This window comes from Tripterygium wilfordii, chromosome 20 (genome assembly GCF_013401445.1).
Source record: "Tripterygium wilfordii isolate XIE 37 chromosome 20, ASM1340144v1, whole genome shotgun sequence".
Lineage (NCBI taxonomy): Eukaryota > Viridiplantae > Streptophyta > Magnoliopsida > Celastrales > Celastraceae > Tripterygium > Tripterygium wilfordii.
The window spans coordinates 7480953-7505687 of NC_052251.1; the positions used below are offsets into that span (position 1 = coordinate 7480953).

The window sequence follows — 24735 nt, forward strand, 5'->3', positions numbered from 1 at the left end:
TACGTAGCTTGTTCTGTAGCAACACAAGATGCAGTTTGGTTAAGGAGTTTCCTGCAACATTTAGAAGTTGTCAAATCAGCATCAGAACCTGTGACATTTTTCTGCGATACACTGCTGCATTGGCTGTAGCCAAGGATCCCAAATACTATGGAAAGACCAAACACATCAGGATGAGATATCCCTCTATTAGAGACACAATTGCTGAACAGGAAGTGGTCTTCAAACACATTTCTACACATGATATGGTGGCTGACGTACTTACCAAACCAATAGCTAGGGACGCATTTGTTAAACATGTGAGATCCCTAGGCTTACGTAGGATGTAATTTAGAATGTTATATGTTATGTGGATCCTGTAAATACTTGTAACTATTGAATAATATTTGAATGTCATTAAATTATTCAACATTTATTTATGGCATACACTGTGACTATTGATAGTACAATTTATGAAGTGTGTCAATAGACATGGATTGGCTCACTCACACGAGCAATCGCCTCTAGCGCTAAGAGGGCGAATAGATATGAGACTATTTGAATTAGAACGCTCAGAACGCGACTTGAGTGCAGTGGGAGCGAGTATAATTCAATATTATTGAAAATGGAGTCGCCTTGGTTAGGGCCAAGATGAGTTTCTTAGAACAAGAAGAACCGACATGAATGAATCCTCACCATTCATGAGTCTAGTTGTAGAATGCATAGTGTGAAATTAGTCATTTGGCATTGTTAATAGTGAGTAGATGAGAATATCAAGTTTGACGCCTGTGAATTGGTGACAAGACTCAAACTCGTATGGTGTATTTCCTCTTACGAGGAGAACAATGACATATGAGTGAAGTTCCACCATAGCATGTATTTCATACTACATGTGCAAGTGACCATTCAGGAAGTAAAGAATGGATCCCTACTTCTTTACTGTGTAAGTCTTGGAGATCTTAAATAGATCTAAAAATTTTATTACCCTTTGCAACTTTTGACTATGTCATGATGTGATGAATTAATGTTTGCTACTTTAAGAGTGTCACCTATGGTCATGGAATGATTCGACATAAAGGAACACTCCTAGGAAAACATGTTGATTTAGATCTGAGTGATATGAGGGCGAAAAGAAAAGTATTTGTTGGTTTTACACCTGTTACTGGTATTCATCGGCCGGAATCATCTCATTCAAAAGAGTTTGATTTGATTTCGAATACTTGTAATTGTAAGGATGGATTGAGTATATAATTCATGAGGGATTGAATAATACTCAATCATGTGTAGCTGAAAATACTTGGGATATATAGGTACATATTCGAGAGTAATAATTTCTCAAAGAGGTTGATGTCTCCTATATGGCCTATGGAAGGTTTCTATATTGGAGCTCCCATTGTTCGTGTACTTCAGGTAGCACTATCCGTTCCCTTGTGTGAATTTGCTTGTACAAATTTGAAATTTACACTAAAAGGAACTCAGCTCTACATGCGTGAGTGGGAGTTGACCCAACCCAACCCATTATCTCATAGGTGGGTTATTGAGCAGTTGTCTTGGAGACAACTACTAGTAACTTCCTTGCGTCAGTTACAAAATTATAACTGACGTCTTCTTCTCTTTAAAAAGAGAGAACACATTATAGAGATTTGGTTGTGTGGATTCCAACATTTTGTTTTGGAGAACTCAAGTTTACAAGTAAAAACAAAAAGTGTTCATACTGTGAAATTGTTCTTAGTTCTAGTAATCAAGTTAGAAACCACCGATCCTCGTTTATTCGTTCCAATCAAGAAATCAGTAAATTTTTTATTTCTCCTTGGAAACACTACAAATCTCAATCTATGAACGATGCTATACTGACCAGGAGCTATAGCCTTTAGATTGTCCCAAGAAGAGTTGATGAAATTGTAGAAATCAGGGTGTTCCCACAATCCCACCAACAATCCAAGAATCGGAAGCGCTTAGGGCCCCAATTGAAGTAGTGAGTGGAAATAAGGAGAGGGCAATGGTCCGAGAGACCTCTGCTCAAGGCCTGCAACAAGATTTGGAAAATTGCAAACCCATTCAGAATCTACGAAGACTCTGTCAATGGGGCTCAGCGGCTCATAAGTTTTCGGTTGTGCCATGTAAAGCTTCTACCAGAAAGAGGAAGTTCCACCAAATTACAGCTATTCATGAAATCTCCAAAAAGACGTATCCCTTTAGTCATGTTGGAGCAGCTAGATCTCTCACTAGGATTGAGGACTTCATTAAAATCCCCCCAAATTAACCAAGGAACTGAAGTGGACGCTTTGTAGCCGGAAATCACCTCCCATTGCTTTGATCTCCCACTTTCGGAGCTATAAGCGTAAATAGAAGCAATGATACATTTTTTGGTTGTTGAGAGATGGCAAGAGAGTTGTTAGATTGTTATGAAACTACTATCATCCTTTTACAATCATAGTCTTTTTTTGACATTTTTCTTTTGAGAAAAAGAAAACTTCATTAAACTAAACCCTAAACTATCATCCTTATAATCATAGTCATTTTTTTTACATTTGATGCAAAAGAAATAGGAAAAGCTAGTCACAAGATCACAAACTTAGATTCCTGGACACTTTCACAGCTTTGTCACCTGAAATGTCAGTCACATTTTCCAGTCTACAGTAAATCAAGGAGTAAATAAGACACAAATTGATCGTAAAATATTAATTATGATCGTATTTGGCTAGCAATTATCACAAAACTTAATGGCAATCTAACTTCTCAACAACAACATTGAATTCAATCAATAGATTTTTTTTTGAAAGATCCATAGGCCACACACACGCTAAGCCGCCACCATAGCGGATGAAAACTACCCAAATCCCAATCCCCTGGTGAGAATGGAACCCTAGACCTCAAGGTCCTGGGCAGGCAACCTGACCAACCAGGCTACCTCCCATTCTCTAATTCAATAGATTTATAACTTTATATATTCAAATTAAGCAATACAGCAGTTCTATAAGGCATAAGCCTTCTCAAGACTCTACACTTTGATTTTGAGAGGGCTTTCTTTCGTTGAGGATTTCAATCAAATAAATCAAAATTTTCGTAAACATAAACGGGTGGTAATCCTATTGACCATGGGCCAATTCGGCTAGGCCCATAATAGTCCATTGTAGTTTGAGCACCCATAATTTCTTTCGTTCTTTTTAATGAATATAGAACTATGACCGACCTTAACTACGGAAAATGTCACATTTGTACCAATTTGACAAATGTTGGACACTTAGGTCAAGTTAAATTTTTTTGTACCACATAAGTATCTGTTTTCCACAATTAATAATTATATAATCCCAAAATGCCCTCCTTTCCCAAATTAAGTAGATCTGAGATATTCGTAAGATTGGATGTGAATCTTCTCCTTCGTCATCTTCTCATTCTTCATCTTCTTCCGTCTTTCTTCTTCTATGTCTGTAAGGCTTAGACACAAAAGAGGATGGTTTTGGTGTGGAAGGCATCCCTCTTAGGCGGCAAGAGTCATTGAGAGATCTTGATGCATACTTCAGCTTGTTTCTATGGACCTTTTTTCTAGGAGAGGGAACTTTTTGACATCAACCTTCAAAGTTTATTCATTCCCAAGAACAATTAGTCAAACTAATGGAACTTGCAGAATATTATATCAACAATCAAAACACACCAAAATAATGAGGAAAACCCAGCAGGGAAAAAACCTCGAGTCTATTAAGCGACCAACCTTGAAAACAATCCACTACATGAATAAAGATTACACAGGATCTAACCTAAGATGCCTCAGTACATAAAATATTCAGTGTATGTTTTCCTAAACCCCAGCAAGTACGTCTGCTGAACGAACCTTGGCCGCAACCAAAGTATCAGTGTCGAGAAGAAACTATTTGGCACACCACCAACGAGGAACACACTCCACGTGAGCTATCTTTCGCTAGTCTTCTTCACCAATTGTCACAACAACACACGAAAACAAAAATAACACCCGAAGCTTGAATAGAATTTGCTTTGTATACTCGAGCTTATGCTTTGGTAGATCTTTGAGTCTTTGGACGACACGTATATCTATCTCCTTAGGAACCCTAATTGCCCAAGACTTCAAATCTCTCTTGATTCTAGTTTCCTAAGTTGGATTCAATCACTAACCTAAATAACGGGAGTTCCCTTAACCCGTAACTAGGAAACTTAAAGTACAAGCATTCCATATAAAACAAACCTAGATACAGAGTTTGTAATGACTAAAAACTCGAACCTAATTTGACAAAAGTCGCAACTATCCATGTAGAGAATAAAACGTAAATGCCGAGCTGGAATACTTTTCTTGCATGTCACCAGAACCACACCTACACCAAGTTACTTCAAACTGTCCAGTAAAGTAGGCTATTTCATGATACATCGCTGCAAGCAAAGAACTCATACACACAGATATAAAATGCGCTTAGCCATTAACAATTGAGCACTCAGCATGTCACTACTCAAAGGGTTCAAAACCCTTACAATCTCCCCCTTGAAGTTGAGTGGTCAAAAACACAAACCTGTAGAAACAAGTTAGCAATTTCAATCACAGGAAAACTCAACCACCAGTACTCCCTCTAACATGTTAAGCCTGCACAACCAGTTAAACCAAAATATCATCAGCAACAATGTATCATAGTTGTTACAAACCAAAAGAACAAAAACAATCTCAAATTGCTTAATTGCTCCCCCTCAGTAGAAACTTCTCCCTCTTTTTTGTCCACTCAAGATCTCTTAGCTCCCTTGAAGCAGTCATGCAGTATCTCCTCTATCTGATCCTGCACTTTTTCCATTGTGGTCAATTGAGATTTCAAGTCTTCATGGTGAATAGTCTCCATGTGAAAAGTACGATCAACCTGGCTGGACACATAGTCCTGAGACTTGTTGTTGACTCCTAAGACCAGTTTGATCAACAATAGGGGAATGGAGGGGAACAAAATCATTTGTCAAGGAAACTTTCTTGGAGGCAATAATTTGGGTGATAATGGCACCAAAAGGAAGTTTAATCTGTCTGGCTTGATTTTTCTTCATATTCACCATGCGAGCAAATAGGACAAAGGCTAAACAACTTGTCTTGCCAGTGACCAGAGCATGCAAGAACCTACAGTGTTTCTCATTCAAGTTGCCATGATGCTCAGTAGGAAGAATGGTAGAGCAAATAAAGATGTGGATGAGTCTATGAGAGACTCTGAGAAGCCTATGAGGAAGTAAATTTCCTTCATAAGTGTCATCGTCCTCTCTTAAATATGAGTGGATTGTAGCAAGGGGAGGATCAGTGTGGACAACAAAATGATCGAACTCAGGGTTTTTAACCTTGGGGATATTCAAGATAGTGGCCAACATATCCACAGTAAAAAGAAATGATTTTCCCTAATATAACACAAACACATCAGCATTATCATCTAATTCCACTAAATTAGAATAAAATTATCGTATGGACAAACAGGGTCCCCCATAGATTTATAAAGGAAAGGTCTTTCAATATTCAAGGGTTTGTCCTTAAAGAAAGTCTCGAAGACCGAAGTACCTACGACGTCAATAAACTTGGACGGACAACATGCAGGAGATGGAGAAGCAGCCGAAGTCTTCTATCTTTTGGAGGCCGGAGTGGAGTCTGAAATGGAAAAGGACTCCTTTGACCTCGTCGTATTAGCCATTCTAACAATAAAGGAGCAAACTTTGGAGATGAAACACAGAGAATCATGGAATGAGAGTCAAGAAATCTCAAGAAACCCTAATGACACTAGAGGGCAATTAGAACTTCCTAGAGCAGTTTGAGAGTTATTGGAAGATTAGAAAACCGTGAGAAGTTACACTGAAGGAGACTTTTCGGTTTTCAAAACTACAAATTAGCGCCAAAAGATGTGCCTAATTAATGTAAAGGCTGCACGGCTGTCAATCAAAATCACATAAGGACAAAAGATCTTTCCTTGCTGTTCAAAATAAGGAGAATCGGGAAAAGATTTTCTACTAATTATCAAAAGACAAGTACACCAAAAACCTTCCACAATAATAGCCTCGAGAAAGAATAAAAAGAGATTATACACACTTTAAGGATGTGAGAAACATTGACTCATCCGTCAGTATTACTCCTAGTTAGGTATGGAACTTTTCTAGCACGCTTGCAACACATCATGGAAGATCAAACACATAAGATGAAATCATAGTTGCCGCATTAAAACAGATTGACCAACACTCCTATGGTAGTCATGATGAGAAATATGATACAAGATATATGAATTGTGATAGTGTGTGTATCACATGACTTTATTATAATCTAGCCAAAAATAATACTTTCAAATCACAATTTTAAAGATTGTGAAATCAAGTCATCTTTTAGTGATTTTACTACAGTTCATAGCCCTTTTTAAAAAAAATTTGTGTTCTCAAATGGCAACTTTCACAGTCTTTATTGCATTAAGAACCCCTTTTTATTTCAAAAGGAAATTCAAATTTGAAAGTAAATCCCAATTTATTTCAAGAGGAGATTACCTTTTACGATAGAGCCCTTCCATAAGATTGGCTGAACTGAGACTTCTTTTTAGAGAAACTGTTCAAGAGATCTAAAAAATAGATTTTAAAGCATTATAGAAGCTCAGAGTTCATAGTATGAGATAAGTGTAAATCAAAAAGTCAAATTAGTTGATCCTTTCAGACGTCATGCACCAGACAAGAGTGAAGACTCAAAGCAGTTAAACACAAGTTAGAATGAAAACATTAATCATAGCAGATCAATTGGATGAAGCAAACTAGCTACTACTCCACACTCATGTCTTTAAGAACATCGAAGGGTCTAAGTAATGTTCACTACCCCTAGTGCTTTCCTCAAATATTCAAACCTTGGCCTATTAAGGGGTTTGGTAAAAATGTCTGCCAATTGATTTTTAGTAGAGATATATTCAAGAGATACGATTTTGTGTTCAACAAGTTCATGAATGAAGTGATGACGAATATCAATATGCTTAGTTCTAGAGTATTGGGCAGGGTTTTCGAAATATTAATAGAGCTCACATTGTCACAGAAGACAGTTATACTTTCCTGAGTTAACCCGTAGTCTTGAAGCATTTGTTTCATCCATAGCAGCTATGTACAGTAGCTACCTGTAGCAATGTACTCTGCTTCGGCTGTAGAAAAGGAAACAAAATTATGTTTCTTGCTATGCCATGAAACTAAATTGTTTCCAACGTAAAAGCATCCACCCGAAGTGCTTTTCCTATCATCACTGCAACCTGCCCAGTCAGCATCAGAATATCCTACAAGAGAGATATTAGTGTACCTAGAATAAAAAATTCCAAAGTCAAGTGCTCCATTGATATATTTCAAAATTCTTTTAACAACAGTCAAATAAGACTCTTTAGGGTCTACTTGATACCTAACACAAACACTAAAAGCAATGTCAGGTCAACTTGCTATTAAGTATAACATATTACCAATCATACTCTTGTAATAAGTTTGATCTATAGATTTACCAGTGGAGTCCTTATTTAACTTGGTGCTTGGGCTCATAGGAGTGGATGTAGACTTACATGAGGCTACATCAAACTTTTTGCCAGGTTCCGAGCATATTTTGACTGAGAAATGGAAATTCCATCATCGTTTTGTTGCCCTTGAAACCCTAAGAAAAAGGTTAGTTCTCCCATCAAACTTATTTCAAATTCTGACTTCATAAGATCACCGAAGTCATTTGTGAGAGTTTTTGAGGTAGACCCAAAAATAATGTCATCCACATAAGTCTGGGCAACCAGAATATGTGTTTGATCTCTCTTTATAAAGAGTGTCTAGTCTACGGTTCCTCTGTCAAAACCTGCACTCAAAAGAAATGTGGTCAGTCTATCATACCATGCGCAAGGTGCTTGTTTGAGTCCATATAGAGCTTTGTTCAGTTTGTACACATGAGATTCATGTTTACGTTCTTCAAACCCTTGAGGTTCCTTAACATAAACTTCCTCAGACAGAAATCCATTTAGAAATGCACTTTTCACATCCATCTGAAACAATTTGAACCTGAGTAGGTATGCAATAGACATGAGAATACGTATAGATTCTAATCTTGCTATGGGAGTGAAGGTTTCATTAAAATCAACACCTTCAACTTGCAACTAGTCTAGCTTTGTTTCTCACAATTGTACTATTTTCATCTGATTTATTCTTAAAAATCCATTTAGTACCTATGATATTCACGTGCTCAGCTTGGGAACAATGGTCCATACTTCATTTCTCACAAACTGATTTAATTCATCATGCATGGCATTTACCCAACAATCATCACTAAGAGCTTCCTACACATTTCTTGGCTCTATATGAGACACATAGCACATATGGCTGACCTTTTCTTTCATTTGCTTACGAGTTTTCATAGGAGCAGACATCTCTCCCAACAATAAGTCCTTTGGATGATATTTTTCACTCTTTGAGAGGGTATAAGTTCTTCTGAAGTATGCTTATTGGAGGTTACTTTGTCCTTTTCTTCTATCTTTTTTTTCTTTCTTCTCTATTTCTTCTCTCGCCCCAACCTGGTTTCACTTGTTTGTTCTCTATCTCCTTGAACCAAGTGCAAGAATGACTTATTGGGTTATAGGTCTACTCCAAAAAAAGTCTAAGCTTTTGTCTCATATTGTAGAATGTTGTTGATATTCCATTTTCGTCATTTTTCAAGCTGTTATTTATTTCATTAAGATTTGATTTAAAATTGGTTTTGATTCACTCTTGGTTGAAAATATGTGAACTCTTAACAATCAAGGAAGCACGGAAAAACATAGATCTTATGTTTGAGATATGAAAAAAGACGAATGAAGCACTAGTGGCTTATTACATTGACATTGTAATAAGCCACTAGTGAGCTAAATAAGCAAACAATGGCAAGTTTAATCACTAGTGACTTATTACATTGACAAGGTAACTAGTCACATTCAATGTGTAACAAGCTACTGTAAATCTTAATTAGTAAACAATGCCAAGTTTAATTACCAATGATTTATTACATTGACAGTGTAATTAGCCACTGGTGATTTTATTAAGCAAATGTGAACAGAATGATTTTACACAGTAAGGCCTTGACAAAGGAAATTTAATAGAATTTGTCACAAAATCTACTTTTCCATACATCATCAACAGCTTCCCCATGGCCAAAGATGGTAACTTCATCATCCAGCCACCACCACCTCCAAAAGAACCCCTAGTTGATCAAGAGGGGAACCCAACCGAGCTCAGTCTCCAACGATCGCTCAGTCTACCAGAATCACATCGCAAAGTTTCAAGTATCACTGGAGAAACTAGCTAGATCCGACCATTTTCGATGATGGTTTGTCAAACTATTAGTACCAAATGACTCACTTGATGATGCAGCGTGAGATTATGGAACGCAGAAAATCAAACACACAACAAGGAATCAACTCTTCTATAATCCTAACTTATGCAACAAAGTCAGAATTATAGGTAAATCAGCTCACGCGCTTAGGCGGCCGTTATTTCATATATCAAACTCAACAATAATCTTCAATGACTCAAGTAAACTATAAGTAGGTCTGCGCCAGAACCCTAAGGGCACCCACAAAAGACATAAATGCCAAGTCTTTCAAAAGGAAAGAAAGTAATTTAAGTAATAGAATAATTAAGTAGTAGAAAAGCAAAACACTTCTTGTCAAACACCACGTCCAGGGTCACTTGCCACGCCGCTTCGTATGCTCAAACTCCTCCATATAAGACAACGTCATATCATCAATATCATCCATACTATAAAGCCCATGACACACTACATCTCTGCCACCACCTGCATCATCTGACATAGGGCTACCGTTTCCAACCAAGCTCCGACGAAAATGATCACCGAAAGAAGAAACCCGATTTCGACCCATGGGGTGGGAGCATCTCATGGAGAGGGCGAGAGGATAGAGAAAGAAATTTGAATTTTTGGACAAATATCAGGTTTTGCTTCTTTCTTTTTTTTGAATTTGTCGAGTTGGACTGACCTAGGTGGAATGGGATGGAGGAGAATATACCACACACATGTGTGTCATCTGAGCTACTGGTGGTTTTGAGCACCCATGTTTTTTTTTATAATGAATATAGAACTATGATTTCAACTAATATATTATGTGACATTGTGAAGCATATTGTCTAGCTACAACTATTCATACTAAACCCTGTAAACAACATTGCATATGTATAAAAATGAATCATTCTCGATAAAAGATCTAAATTTGACTCTTTATAACACCTTGTAACTCATCATTCAACATGTTTTAAGAATTGTAAGATACAAACACCCGCCGGCAACAAATTTACATAATGTTTGTTGCATGAACATTTACTTTATTTTATCATCATGTTTCTGTCAAAATACTCTAGATGGACTCGTGGACTCTAGTTTGGAGTATGCCACCGAGTTAATTTTATAAAAAGTATTTTGAAGAATTCTTCCAACCTTACACTTTAAACAATCATTTATTTTCAAGTCCTTTTCATTAATTGAATGACCAAGCGTTCACAAGACGTAAGAATATTTTAACATATCAAGCCATTCCCGAATTGTCTGATTAATTATATAATAAAATAAAAATATTTAACCGTGAAATTTACCCGTTGTATTATTGTATGTTAAATGGGCACTACATGTGTATTTTAGATGGAAGGACAAAATACGACATTTGTAAGATACAAAATAAGGACACTGGGAAAAAGTTTAGAAAAAAAGGACAAATATTATTAATAGACTAAAATGTCCCTTTCTTTGTAAAAGACCAAAACACTCTTTCTGAAGACTTGCAAACTCATCAACAACCTAGACGAACCTCTTCTTCTTCCTTCGCTTACGACAAAGATCGGGACTCTTCTTCATCCTTCGTCATTCTCTTTCGTCAATCTCTTTCTTTTAAGTACAAAAGAGTCATAACCAATGAACATTTTTTTTTATCTATTCTATTGATTGAAGTTCCTCTAAATCTTTCTTCTTCAATCAATCTACGAGTGCAGAAGAGATAGGTTTTCAAAGCAGAGCTCTTTATCTAGGGAGAGAAATAGAGAACAAAAATAAAAAGATCGTCCTTCGATTGTCATCAGAACCACCTATATTATATCTGTTTTAGATAGACTAATATTATATTTAATACAGATATGTTGAAATTATATCTGAAAAAGTCCATCACCTTAATTTATTCCTTTTTTGTATTTTTTTCTTCTAGTTCTGGTTACGATGGATCTGTTTTGGATATGTTTATATGTTATATGTTTTGGATATGATGGAATTTTATATGTTCCTCAAAATGTTATCTATTTTATTATACTTTCATATGTCATAAATTTTCAAATGAATTATGTCCCAAACATATAACAAAGTTAAAATAAATCAGTCTCACTGCCTAAAAATTTACAAATAACATATGTCATCAACAATTCAGAATTAAAAAAAGTGTAATCTGTTATAATGAAAAATTGTTTGTTCTTAAATAAAATTATAAAATCCAACAAATATATCATAAAAAAATTAAATGGCAGCATGTCATGTCTTCCTAATGTTGTTTCCTAATTTTCCACATCTACCACACCTAATTTTTCTTCTCCACTGTAAAAATAAGATATGCACAAGAAACATATATTCTATATTAGAAACAGATAACAAATAACAAATAACAAATAACAAATAACAAATAAAAAACATATATTTTATAAAACAGATAATATATCAGCATGTCCAAATAGATAACATATTATCAGATCTCATGGGCATAGCGGAGCACCGCCATTCTGCAATCGATCAAGGCCGTCAAACCATCAATGAGAAACATCGGAGCACAACGACCAACCCCTAATCATCATTCAGCACTGTTAGCTACTGATTCCACCAGAATTTGGCCTCAAAGCCATGACCACCTTAGAAGAAAATTACGCGATCCGACCGCTGAAGACAACGTCACAACAAGCCACCACCACGAGAGTGTAAACCTAGATTTAAGCGCACCATCCCTACCCATGGGCTGGTCGGAATAGCCATCGGAGGAGGAAGATTCGACTTGGGTGTCAAATAGAGAAGATAAGGGCATTTCTTTCAATAAAACAAATGGTTATAACTTTTTGTCATTTATGAAATATTGTTTTAATCTTTATGGACTTTATGGAATAAAAATTATTTGAGTGTCGTTATTGAAACACAATTTTTTATTGAGGGATTTTTCTCTAATTTTTCCTATTTATAATCAATGATGATAATACCAAAATACCCTTCTCCAATGAGACATTGACACATGTCATCATACAAGATGAAGGATAGGAGATCAAGCAGGGGGTATCTCGATACATCTAGTTGTCAACTTGGCAGGTACTCCTCTATATCGCTTGAAAAGCATAACCTTGGGAGCCCCATATGACTGAAACACCTGTGGGTACCGAGTAGCACTCATCACTAATTAGGAAGAAGATCTGAAAAAGATCTTTAAAATATTTGAAAGAGATTTACAAGAGATCTTTAGAGGATTCACCCCCAGAAATCATGCCCACAATCAAGGATAATCATCAATTCAAAATTCACATAAAAGCGAATCTCCATTAAGGTAAATCTCTCTCATTTTTAACTATTTGACTTCTAGCTAAAGTGAGATTTCTAAATACCGAGCTGTCTCACTAGCTCTATTGTTTATCAATCTAACTTGATTATCTGAGCGTCTCTTGAGATATACCTTGGAGACCCATAACTCACGTTTTATTTTTTAATGCAGAGACATAAAAACAACCATAACAACCTCCCCATCCTAGTCTGATCAATTGAGATTGAGACGCCTATAGGACCAAGTCGTGGTTTATCAAGCAGTCAAGAAGTCGGTCCAATTTTACATGTCATCAAATGACTACCACACATGTCACATAAAATTGAGGCTAAGATGATAGTCATAAATTAGGAGTTTTGCAGTACTTATAATAAAATCACAAATATCATATATAAATGTCGTATTGGGTTGTTTATTGAAGATGGTAACATGGTATGCATCATTCCTTCAATAGGCCACGTCAAAACTAAAGCCAAAGTTGTGCCATACTAATGAAGACCAAGCTTCTCGTATATTTCAAGGAGGATTATCCGACATGCGAAGACTGCTTAGTTAAGGACTCTATATGGTAGTTACTATTTTAAATAGTGTTTACTTTCAATTAGCTTAGCATAGCCAAGGAATAGTTTTCTATTTGGTTTTGAAGTAATAGTTTAAGTAGGATTTGCTTTGTCTTTCTATTCATTCAATTAATAAAAAAAACCGAGAATTTATTCTCAAAAACTTCTTGCTCTTAATTGTCGTTTCGAGTAGGATTTATCATTGGTACTCTCGTTGAGAGACTTTCTTTGAATGGGTTCTCAAAAGGAACGAATTGAGGCATTAGAGGCCAACCTTCAAGCCTCCACCGCCAATCTTCAAGCTTCAAACGTAGAGGTACAATCGGATCTCCAAGATATCCAGCAACAAATAAATTGCCTGGACGAATTGATCGTGAAAAGGTTCGGGAAGCAACCTGATGTTCCAAGATCAGATTGCACGTCACTTGTTCACCATAACCACAGTAGCGATTCAGGGTCCATGACTGGGTTCAAGATTGAATCATCATCCAAAGATGAGGGTGCACCAACCATACAAAACCATGATAAAATTCCAGCAGCAACCAAGCCAATGATGAATTTTCCATCGTTTGCTAGAGAAGATCCGATAACATGGCTAAGCAGAGCCAATCAGTTCTTTAAATTTCATGAGATGAAGAAAATTGTAAGGCATTTTTCTTGGAAGAAGAAGCCAACTTGTGGTGGCAATGGATTGAACGAATCTACCGTAAGGACAAGATGGAAGTCATATTGAAGGATTCTGAACAAAAGGTGCCTACCAAGTTTGGTCCGACAGGTTACGTGGATCATGATGTGACGCTTCCTAAGTCAAATAGACTGGTGAATTATGAGATTTTCTAAAGGAATTCGATAAGTCATCCAACCAGGTTCGTGGTTGGCCTGAGAAAGCCCTAGTTGGAACTCTGATTAGTGGGTTGAAATCAAGGTTATCACGAGAAGTTAAGGCCCGTAGGCCTCGAACTATAAGGAAAGCTATTGAATATGTTTGCTTAGAGGACAACTATCTAGCTTATATGAAGCAAAGTGAAAAAGATGAGCAACTACGAGCTTCCATACCTTCCCACCCGAAGTCAAAAGACTTTCGTGGGATGAGATGCAGAAGCGCAAGGAAAGGGAGTTATGTTTTAATTGTAACGAGAAGTTTATGTCAGGACATAAATGCAATATACCCTAGGTGTTTATGATCGAGACTTGTGAATCAATCTTTACCCTTGAAGACAAGGGTAGTCTTGAAGAGGATGGGAATGATGAAGACCAAGCTTCTCGTATATTTCAAGAGGGATAATCCGGCAAGACTACTTAGTCAAGGACTCTATATGGTAGTTACTATTTTAATTAATGTTTGCTTTCAATTAGCTTAGCTTGGTAGCCAATGAATAGTTTTCAATTTGGTTTTGAAGTAATTGTCTAATTAGGATTTGCTTTTATCTTTCTATTGCTATATAAGCCAGGATAACATTAGGTTGTTATTTATTCAATTAATCAAAAAAATCGAGAATTTATTCTCAAAGACTTCTTGCTCTTAACTGCCATTTCGAGTAGGATTTATCACATACACATTTCGCCTATCTTTATTTATTCAATTATTTGTTTTATAAAATAAAGTAATACTTAGGACACCCAATTTATAACTCCCATTTTACTCCCATGGATTGTTAATGTTAACTTAGCTCTACATGTGCATTTTATAATCAATGATGATAATATTAAAATACCCTTCTTCAATGAGACATTGATATGTGCCACCATATAGGATGAAGGAGACGAGATCGGGTTAGGAGTATCTCAATACATCCAGATGTCACCTCGATCAGTACTCCTTGGTATTGCTTGAAAAGCATAATCTTGGGAACCGTAGATGACCAAAACATCTTGGGGTATCCAAGGGCTCTCATCACCGATTAGGAAAAAGATCTGAAAGAGATATACAGGAGATCTTTACCCCTAGAAATCATGCCCACAATCAAACATAATCAATAATTCAAAATTTATATAAAAGCATATCTCCACTCAAGTAAAACTCTCTCACTAACCCTATTGTCTTCTTATATAACTTAAGCGTCAGAGCGTCCCCTGAGATACACCTTGGGGACTCAATAGCTCACGTTTTCTACTTGTGCAGAGACAACAGAACATCAACCTTCTCATCCCTAGTCTGATCAACTGAGACGCCTGCAAAACCGAGTATTCTTTTATCGAGCAATCGAGAAGTTGATCTAATTTTACACGTTATCAAATGACTATCACACATGCCACATAAAATTGATGGTAAGATTATAAATTAGGGGTTTAGGAGTACTTATAATAAAATCACAAATAAGAGACCATAAATGCCGTATTGGAACGTTTATTGAAGATGGCAACATCGTGTGCCTCACGCCTTCAACAGGTCGCGTCAAAACTAAAGCCAAAGTCGTGCCATACACATTTCGCCTATCTTTTTTTATTTATTCATTCAATTATTTGTTTTATTTAATCAAATCAATTATTCAATTCCATGACGAAATCCGCACTGTGACTAACACCACCTCGGCTTAGAAAACGCCACCGTTTTTCCCTGGATCGAGTCAAAGAAGTAACGGTTTTTCTCAAATTTAATGTTACAACTGAGAAGAGCTTGCCGGCGGGCAGAGTCCCTAAGAAAACGGACTTGTTCAACGGTTTCAGTTTCTCTTTTTCTCTCCCTAAATAGAAAAAACAACAATCCAAACATAAATATAGCTGACTAAACAAAGACAAACACAGAGAAAATTACAGAGTCTCAGATGTTCCATGAATATCTGCAGACCTAGATAGGTGGGTGCAGAACCTGACAATACCCACCTTCAAGTTTCCTTCCTCTTGTAATTTTTGTTCTGGTTCTTGGAATTTTGGTTCAGGTGTTTATTACCACAAAAAAAGGTCAGCTAGCTTGTGTAATGCAATTTGTCTATTGTTATTCATTTTTTTTTCATTTTCAGTTCTTCAATATCCATGGATTGGCTGCTGATCAGCTTGGAGAGGGGCCCTGATTTATGTGCATTTGTTTTGAGGGGATTTCGCCATTTTTGCCACGGAGGGAAGCGGCTGCAGGTTTTATTTTGTTTTCTGTTATCTCTGCAATTCAATTTTTGGAGCTACTGATACAAAACATACGTTTCTGATTTGTGTGCCTGTAGTGTTTGAATAAAGTTCTCTTCCAAATTGTTTGATAGTTTCTTTTGTCTAGCTTTTGTATAAATTGTGAAGATTTTTCTATATTTCTTGTATTGCAGGCCCTGGTTTTTTGAGTGTTGTTGATTGAGGATTAAACAATACCTATTTGTTTATTGAGAGTATTTTGGGTTTGCTTTTCTGCTTGTTTTTTTGATATCATGGAGCAATACCGTCAAATAGGCGAGGTTCTGGGAAGCCTGAAGGCTCTGATGGTCTTGCAAGATGATATTCAGATCAATCAGCGGCAGTGTTGTTTGCTTCTTCACATTTTCTCTTTGGCATTTAGTTTTATCGCAGAGGGAATCAAACAGAATCTGAAACTAGAAGAGAGGAACACCAAGTGGAAAGTCCTTGAACAGCCTTTGAGGGAGCTTCACAGGGTCTTCAAAGAAGGAGAACTCTATGTGAGGTATTGCTTGGATAACAAAGATTGGTGGGGCAAAGCAATCAGCTTCCATCAGAATAAAGACTGTGTTGAGTTTCACATTCACAATTTGCTATCTTACTTCCCGACTGCAATCGAGGCCATTGAGACTGCTGGGGAGATCGCGGGACTCGATTCTGAGGAGATGCAAAGGAGGAGAGTTGTGCTAGCGAAAAAATATGATAAAGAGTGGAATGACCCTAAACTCTTTCAGTTAAGATTTGGGGAGGAGTATTTAGTCCCTCGAGATATTTGTAGCCAATTTGAGAGTGCTTGTAGGGAAGATAAATGGCTTCTGGTGGAAGCCATCAAAGAGAAAAGAAATTCAGGATCCCTCACAAAGAATGAGATGCAGTTTGGCGACCTACTGCTCAAGAAACTAAATGGGTCAGAGCAGTATAATGGGAAGCTTTTCCCAAGTTCAATCCTACTTGGAGCTAAGGATTACCAAGTAAGACGGCGACTAGGAGGGGGAAGCCATCATAAGGAAATCCAATGGATGGGGGAGAATTTTGTTATGAGGCACTTCTTTGGGGAGATTGAACCTTTGAATTCTGAGATTCCTATCCTTCTTTCGCTTTCTCATCCACATATACTACAATACCTTTTCGGGTTCTATAATGAGGAAAAGAAAGAATGTTTTCTTGTGATGGAGTTGATGAACAAGGATCTCTTATCCTACATGAAAGAGAATACTAGCCCTAGGAGGAGGATTTTGTTCTCTCCCCCAGTTGTAGTTGATCTCATGCTTCAGATTGCAAGAGGCATGGAATATCTTCACTCCCGAAAGATCTATCATGGAGATTTAAACCCTTCTAACATCCTACTTAAATCAAGAAACTCCTCCCAAGGTTATGTTCATGCGAAAATATCTGGAATCGGATTAAAATCTGCTAAGAATCATACTTCTCGATACTCACCATCTTCCCAAACTGAGACCAACCCTGTAATTTGGTATGCACCAGAAGTTCTGGCTGAGAAAGAAAAGATAGAAAGGCCCTCCTCTTCCAAGTACACAGAAAAAGCTGATGTATACAGTTTTGGGATGCTATGTTTTGAGCTTTTGACTGGGAAAGTTCCTTTTGAAGATGGGCATCTTCAAGGAGACAAGATGAGTCAAAATATAAGAGCAGGAGGGAGGCCGCTCTTCCCATTTCCTTCACCAAAATATCTAGTGAACTTAACCAAAAAGTGCTGGCAAACAGATCCCTGTCAGCGCCCAAACTTTTCATCTATATGTCGGGTTCTACGCTACATCAAGAAATTCCTGACAATGAATCCTGACAACGGTCAGCCTGATATGCTGTCACCGCCTGTTGATTATTCTGAATTAGAGGCAGCTTTTCTAAAGAAGTACTCTACGGAGACCAGCGTTGATCTAGCTTCAGTCTCACAAATTCCATTTCAAATGTTTGCTTATAGACTTGCTGAGAAAGAGAGAACTTCTGCCAGCTTTAAGGAGAGGAACTTTGAACCGGCAAGGGAAGTAGCCTCAACTAATGGAGATGAATTTTTTTCTGTGGTGGAAGATCCAGTTATTACGTCGAATGATACAAAGTCAGTCTATTCTGATGTAAGGTCAGTTTGTACAATTGATGTGTTGTCAGCCATCTCCGAGGTCCCAGAAAAGAAAATTCAGTCTGATACAAGGTCAGTTTGCTCCGAGGCTCCAGACAAGAAAACGCTTTTAATGAAGAAGCCGAAGCCTATCAATGTGAACCTCAAGGGCAAAAAGAGTTCAGGTCAGTTAATCTCCAGAATCACACAATAGTTTCTACATGCTAAATATGACTGTTCTAATGTATTCATATCCTGTGTTTATGATCTTAATAATATTCTTCTTCAACTTGGACTGAGAAAGCATGTGTTGGTCTGGTGATGCAGGGACACAGAGAGCGCAATCGGCAAAACCACCTCCATTTAGTCCTTGTGGCCGGAGTTTTAACCGAGCAAAGCCCTCACCCTTGGTACTGAGCCCCATGAGCTCTGACAGGAGGAGAAGATCTGCTCAAGTTTTTGTCTCAGATTCTGAGAGATCCTAGCATTTTAGTTCAATTTGTCATTCTTAGAACACTTGGGTTTTGGTACTTGGAATTTTGTCCCAAAAGTGTTTCTTATGCAGTATATAAAACTGTTGTTCTATTACTTGTTTAAAACTTTCTTCAGTTTCAAAAGCAAAGAGCACATTCATATTTTCTTGCAATGGTTCTCTACAATCTTCAGCCTGCTATTTAGTCCAATCAGGTCAACATCTAGGAGGAAATCCTCACAACATAGTGTGAGTACAGTGCCCTCTGTCAAGATTATCTCCTCCATACAACTCAAAAGTTGAAAATATCTGCACGCAAGATGTTGATCATGGAATAAAATCGGAAAACATGTACATCAAGACAAGGAAGAAGATGCATTGATGAGAATTCAGGTGACAGATTGATTAATAGGCAATGAAAAATGTCGAATAAAACACGTCTTCTGCCATAACCATGTTTTCTATGCCCCACAACCATCAGTGCAGCAAGAAAAAAGAAGACAACTAGACAATAAGCTGTTTCATTTGAGAATAATTATCAGTGGTAATAGGCATAGAGCAAATGACACTATTCAGTTCCCCTGTGCCTCTTTGAGCTATAAAGTAAATACAAGTAAAACAACAGTAAACCTGCAATTGAAGCTCAGTCTGATTCCAGCATCACAGCTTCCAGGTCCATAATGGGTTGCATATTCAATCTATAAGTATTTGCCTCTGCAGCCAATTCATATGGCAAAAACTAAATTTAGTCATCTTCAGAGTCAAAGGAACTGGAGCTGGAGCTGGAGCTAGAACTTTCAAGGCCATCCAAAAGACCCTCTGGAAGCGAAAGCAAACTTAAGCCATTCATAAATTTTCGAATTGCATCTGCCCTCGTTTTCTCTCCACATTGTCTCTTTGTCTCTTGGCTCAAGACCTTTTCACCATTGTGACTACCAGAAGCAGTAGCGATGGCAGAGCAATTATTGACAATAGAATTAACAGGCCCAGTAATCAGCTCAGTAGCTTTCTGTATCTCATGTTGACCAATCAGAATACTATCATCAACATCTTCCTTATGATCAACAGTTCTCCCACCCTCGTTCTCACCTAAGAATGGACTTGAAGGTTGTTTTCTTTTGAGCAATCTGGTCCCATTTCCCTTACCTGTCTGGCCTGAATTAGCACTGTCTAAAGCCCTATCTTTTGAAACCAAAGATCCTCCAGCATCCCAGTCATCATCACTATCAATAATCTCAATAATGGCATTTGATGGAGGTCTTGAGCTACCTGGCAAAGAAGAAATTTATTATCAAAATTGCCCCAGCAGAATTTTCATTTTCTTGTTCTATATTCAGAACTGCATTAACTAAAAAGGTGAAGCCCGTAAACATCCAGTTGTGCACCAGCAGAAAGAGCCAAAACAGCAACAATCAAACAAGGTGACGTATGAAAAAGCATAAACACAAACTGTAGAATTTTCTTCATCCAGAAAACAAAAGTAAGGAAAAGAAGCTACAAACATTGCAAGCTCAAGAACTGATTTAAACTGAAAACATATCATCGTTTGAATCTCACAATACAATAAACAGGTTACCTGACATTCACATCATCAATTTAAATCACTAAAAGCTAAAACAATCCACATTTTCATTTTAAGCACTCAAATCTAAGTTACATATCGTAGCAATTTCAAATTTCAATTAAGTCAAAAATATTATCTCTGAAACTACATCACCATTATCATCCTCCCAAGTCTTTATCCAAAAAGTTTGTGGTCGGCTACATGAGTTTATGAGATAATCAACGGGAATATACTGTGTATTGGTTTCCCCCATTCATTTCTATCTAGCATCATTCTTTTCATCAACTCCTCTAAAACTATATGGTAAGTTAATAAGTTGTAACTAATTTGCTGGCATCCCCCTAGTTGCAGTATAAACTTCAGTCTGCTCTGCAAGATCAATAATATGACCAGGAATTTTCCACAGCAGTTCGCAGATTTTCTTCTTTTTTTCATTTATGTAATTAAATCAGTCATTCTAGATAAGGAAAATGATACAGAAAAAAAGTCTAGTTCACTAATTATTAATAAGCAAAATAGATCACAAAAGAACAAAACTAATACAGATAAGAAAAGGAAAAGGAAAAGGAAAAGAAAGATTTTGAGCAGTACAGGAAATGGGGATACATATAAACTTGGGAGAATGCTTCACTTAACACCACCCTACATCATTAACAATAAAACCTCCTAATTATGAAAACAGACTCCAGTGCAAACCATGTTACATCAGCATCTGCAAGGGAACACAATATATGCCGATGGAATTTCTAGTGATAAAAGTCGATACCAAAAAGAAAAGGTTTAAAAATGACATGGATGGAACTACAGAACTGCAAATCACCAAACTGTAACACCAACACACACACACAAGGATCCAGAAGAAATACTGGAAAGGAAAATTTCTACTGATTTGAGGTGTAGAAGGCTCCCACAACTTTTGGGTCTGAAGATGGACAATCAAGGATTGAGGTTATTCCCTAGTGACTTCGGAGAGTGGCTGAACAAGATGTCCATGAAGGCCCAGTAAAGAAACCAAAGGAAAAACTGGAAGTATGTAAAACAAGATAAGTAGGACTCTTAAGTTAAAATCGGGCAAACCTATTCAAAACTTACAAAAACTGAAGTATTTGACCTAAGTAACTATGTTCTAAGCCTGGAACAATACAAAAAAAGAAAAAAAGTTTTAAGCGTGGAAATAATGGGACTAAAATGAAGGCAAAATAGTTGAGGAAGTGGATAAGCACACAAATGCACAATATGCTTACTAAATGACACGTGCAAAATGTTCTTACTAAATGTTGAAATAAATTGAGTCTAACATGCTTAGACCAATTTGAGGTACATACTAGAATAACAGTTTCGACTAGATGCTTATTTAATGATGTATAGGTTTAACCGTTTAAGTTGAGGACGGAAGTCGGAACATGATAAATAAGGGACAACTAAAAAACAATGCCGCAATGAACCCATGTATACTTTGTAGTAGATGAATTCTATGAAAATCAAAGAGAAAGGTTAGTTAAGAACCTAATTAAATGCAACAGTTATGGGTCTAATAAGACAACAAATTATTTCTATAACTATTGGCTTTATATATCCATACATGCAGCATATGTCTAATAATAGAGATAATAAATTGTTGACTAACTTTAATCTTGAAAGTGTTATTTGAAGTTTTTGGCATTCATAAAGAAGCTAAGAACTTAAAAGGAGGAAAAAAGGAAGGTGTGTGTTAGTCCTTTTATATGTGCCAGTCCTTAGATATTAATAGATTAATAGGGAAGGAGATTGCATTTTTTTATTAATATGGAAGGAGATTGCAATTAAAAAATGCTGGAATTTATTACACTAATTAATTAAGAACTCATGGAGTAGTATCAAGTTGATCAATCATCTAAGTTGTCATGACTGCAAAGGCTCTAGATGAATCAGTCCAAGACGTTCTAAATTAAGAAACATGTAGGAACATTGAATAGGAAACAATACCATTGGTACAATGTAAAAAAACTAAGATTAGAACTAATGAAAACTTGCATAGGGCTACAAATTTGATGGCAATATAACAATCATCAATTCTTGGGATATACTGGATCGTGTAATATGAGCCTATGTCATACACTTTTTGAAGACGATTGATGTAAATTTGCTTCACTGCAACCCATAGTCAGAAGCTCAAATCCTGGAAACAACCTTCCCGTTATGCAAGAATAAGGCTACATACTTTTTGTCCATTTCCCAACCCCACCGCCTCTGTAGGAGTCTTGTGCAACGGGAGTTGTTTATCCTTTCACCTATCCAATGTTAGAGGTATTCTTGGTCAAGTCAGAGGGTTTTCTTCTTATCTTTATTTATTTTAACTTTTGCCTAATTTGATGGCTATGATGACTTGGTTTATGAATGCATTATGAGATTATCGTTTGATAAAATTTGGGAATAGTTATTAGTGGTTTCAAAATGACTAGTGCATATGGATCTGGATGATGTTGATACACCCTTTGCATAAGTGGCTGTATGTTTGGAGCATTTCTCCTGCATATAGGAGTGGCTATTTAAATGTACATGGAAATTGATATTGTTGGTTCCTCCTAAGACATTGGGGAAATATATCTCTAGGATGCATGAATTTGAGCATGTTGGACATTACATAGGCTTGGATAATTCCCAAGTTCTAGTGGTGACTCGAAAAAATTGGATGTAGGATTCAATGTATCTAATGGTGATACCAGTTACATACTCTAGTATTGATTAGATATGGAGACATGGTCTCTGCAGTACTTGCTCGGTTTGGCCTAATTTAATGGTGATACCAGTTACATACTCTAGTATCCTAATAATCCTTGAACGAGAATTCCGATCTTGACACTCTACAACGCAGCGTGGCAGACACATAAAGTAATTCACAAAAATGGAAGCATTCTAATGATCCTATTATGAAACTCCACAATTCTTACGCAATCAAATATAGAAACCCTAGTAATTTATGAACTTTAAAGATATTACACACCTCTTATGCAATCAAATATAGAAAACCTAGTAATTTATGAACTTTAAAGATACCGATAGTCCAATAAATAAAGAAATCAAGATTTTTCAATACCTGAATTTACCACAACAGCACTGTCAGACTTCAAATCATCATTGCAATTGATGGTGTCGGCTTCAATTTTGACATCTACTCTATTTCCGTCAGTCAAAATTTCCAAATTCTCATTTGCTTCTTTCTCCAGAATCATTTCGTCAGTAACAATGTTTTCAGGTACCACATTCTCCATATTCTGCAACTCCATCAACTCTGAAGTATCTTTCTCCAAGTTTGAAATCCCCATTTCCAAATCCCTAAATCTTCTCTTCCACATCTCCACCTCTGTCTCTGCCCTCCTTTTTGCAGACTCCATTTCACTCTTAAGAGTGTCTTCCCGATCTCGACATTGCTTTATTTCCTCGCTTATCTGCGAATTCCTAACTCCCAGCTCCAAGACCTCTGCCCGGCATTTCTGGAGTTCGTTTTCCAGATTAGTCTTCTTCAATAGCTCCACCTCGTATTCTTTTCTCATCGTTTCTTCCTTTTCCATAATGGTCCGAATCTGAGTCTTTCGCTTCTCCTCTCGAGCCAGCAGAAATGCCTGGATTTCCTGGCAGAGATTGTTGTCATGCGCTTTCCTCTCAATCTCGGCCTTCAGTTTGCCTTCACGTGAGACCAAAACCGACTCCACCGCATCATACTCGGCATCGCGAAAGGAAGATCTCAGAAACGAAATCAGCTCCGGAACGCTCCATGTACTGAAATCAGAATCCGAACCCACGGTTTCTTCAAAGCCACGAGCCATTTTTGACGGTTTAAAACTGCAAATCGATTTGCCAAGCGTTAGACACAGACAAACAAATAGGGAAAGGGTTTAGAAAGAAAAACAAACTAGCGAAATGGTTTGCAGAGGAATGCATGCATGGGTCGGTGGGTTGGGGAAGCGTGTGCTATGGTTTCCTCTTCTGCGACTCTTCATTTACTACCAAGATGACTTTTCCACTCTGGATTAACAATGCTACGGTTTCTTCGGTTCGGGTAGAACAAGTCGCAGATTAACAATACCAGTTATTGTTCACAACCCTTAAATTCACAATTTCAAATCAAAAGATTTGAACTTTAAGAAAACCCATGACTCCAAACATCAATAACGTAAAAAGAAACATGAAGCACAACTTGCATTTTCAGTTCATATCAAGAGCCCCAATGTTTAACCAGATCCAAAATTCACAATAACCTCGTAGCGAATGAGATATTATGCAAATTAGAAGATGAAACAGCTGAGGAGAGATCAATGCGGCATTTACAGTGTTCGATTTACCTTTGCATATGAAGAGTTGTATGCGACTTCCGTTTTCTTGGGGAGGAAAGCTTTTCAGGGATGGCAGAAGCGAAAACAAATTATGCTTCTGGAGATCCAATGAGGTTTTGACAGATCAGCAAACTA

At 37.1% G+C, this 24735-nt stretch overlaps 2 protein-coding genes across 4 annotated transcripts; one reads left to right on the top strand and one right to left on the bottom strand.

The window, feature by feature from the left end:
- Positions 1-15702: 15702 nt before the first annotated feature.
- LOC119986570 (3-phosphoinositide-dependent protein kinase B-like) lies at positions 15703-18897 on the top strand. 3 transcript variants are annotated; one of them, XM_038831190.1, is made up of 4 exons: positions 15703-15954; positions 16036-16147; positions 16330-18436; positions 18579-18897. In XM_038831190.1, exons 3-4 carry the CDS (start codon positions 16429-16431, stop codon positions 18734-18736), a joined length of 2166 nt encoding a protein of 721 aa, XP_038687118.1. In that variant the 5' UTR covers positions 15703-15954; positions 16036-16147; positions 16330-16428; the 3' UTR covers positions 18737-18897. The 3 variants fall into 3 exon arrangements, with proteins under 3 accessions (XP_038687118.1, XP_038687117.1, XP_038687116.1); XM_038831189.1 differs by having other exon boundaries at positions 15703-15871; XM_038831188.1 differs by having other exon boundaries at positions 15703-16147.
- A 331-nt stretch (positions 18898-19228) lies between these two features.
- LOC119986555 lies at positions 19229-24599 on the bottom strand. Its single transcript, XM_038831164.1, has 3 exons — positions 24526-24599; positions 23364-24109; positions 19229-19992 (listed from the first exon to the last, which is right to left on the bottom strand). Exons 2-3 carry the CDS (start codon positions 24091-24093, stop codon positions 19469-19471), a joined length of 1254 nt encoding a protein of 417 aa, XP_038687092.1. The 5' UTR covers positions 24094-24109; positions 24526-24599; the 3' UTR covers positions 19229-19468.
- Between the last annotated feature and the right edge of the window lie 136 nt (positions 24600-24735).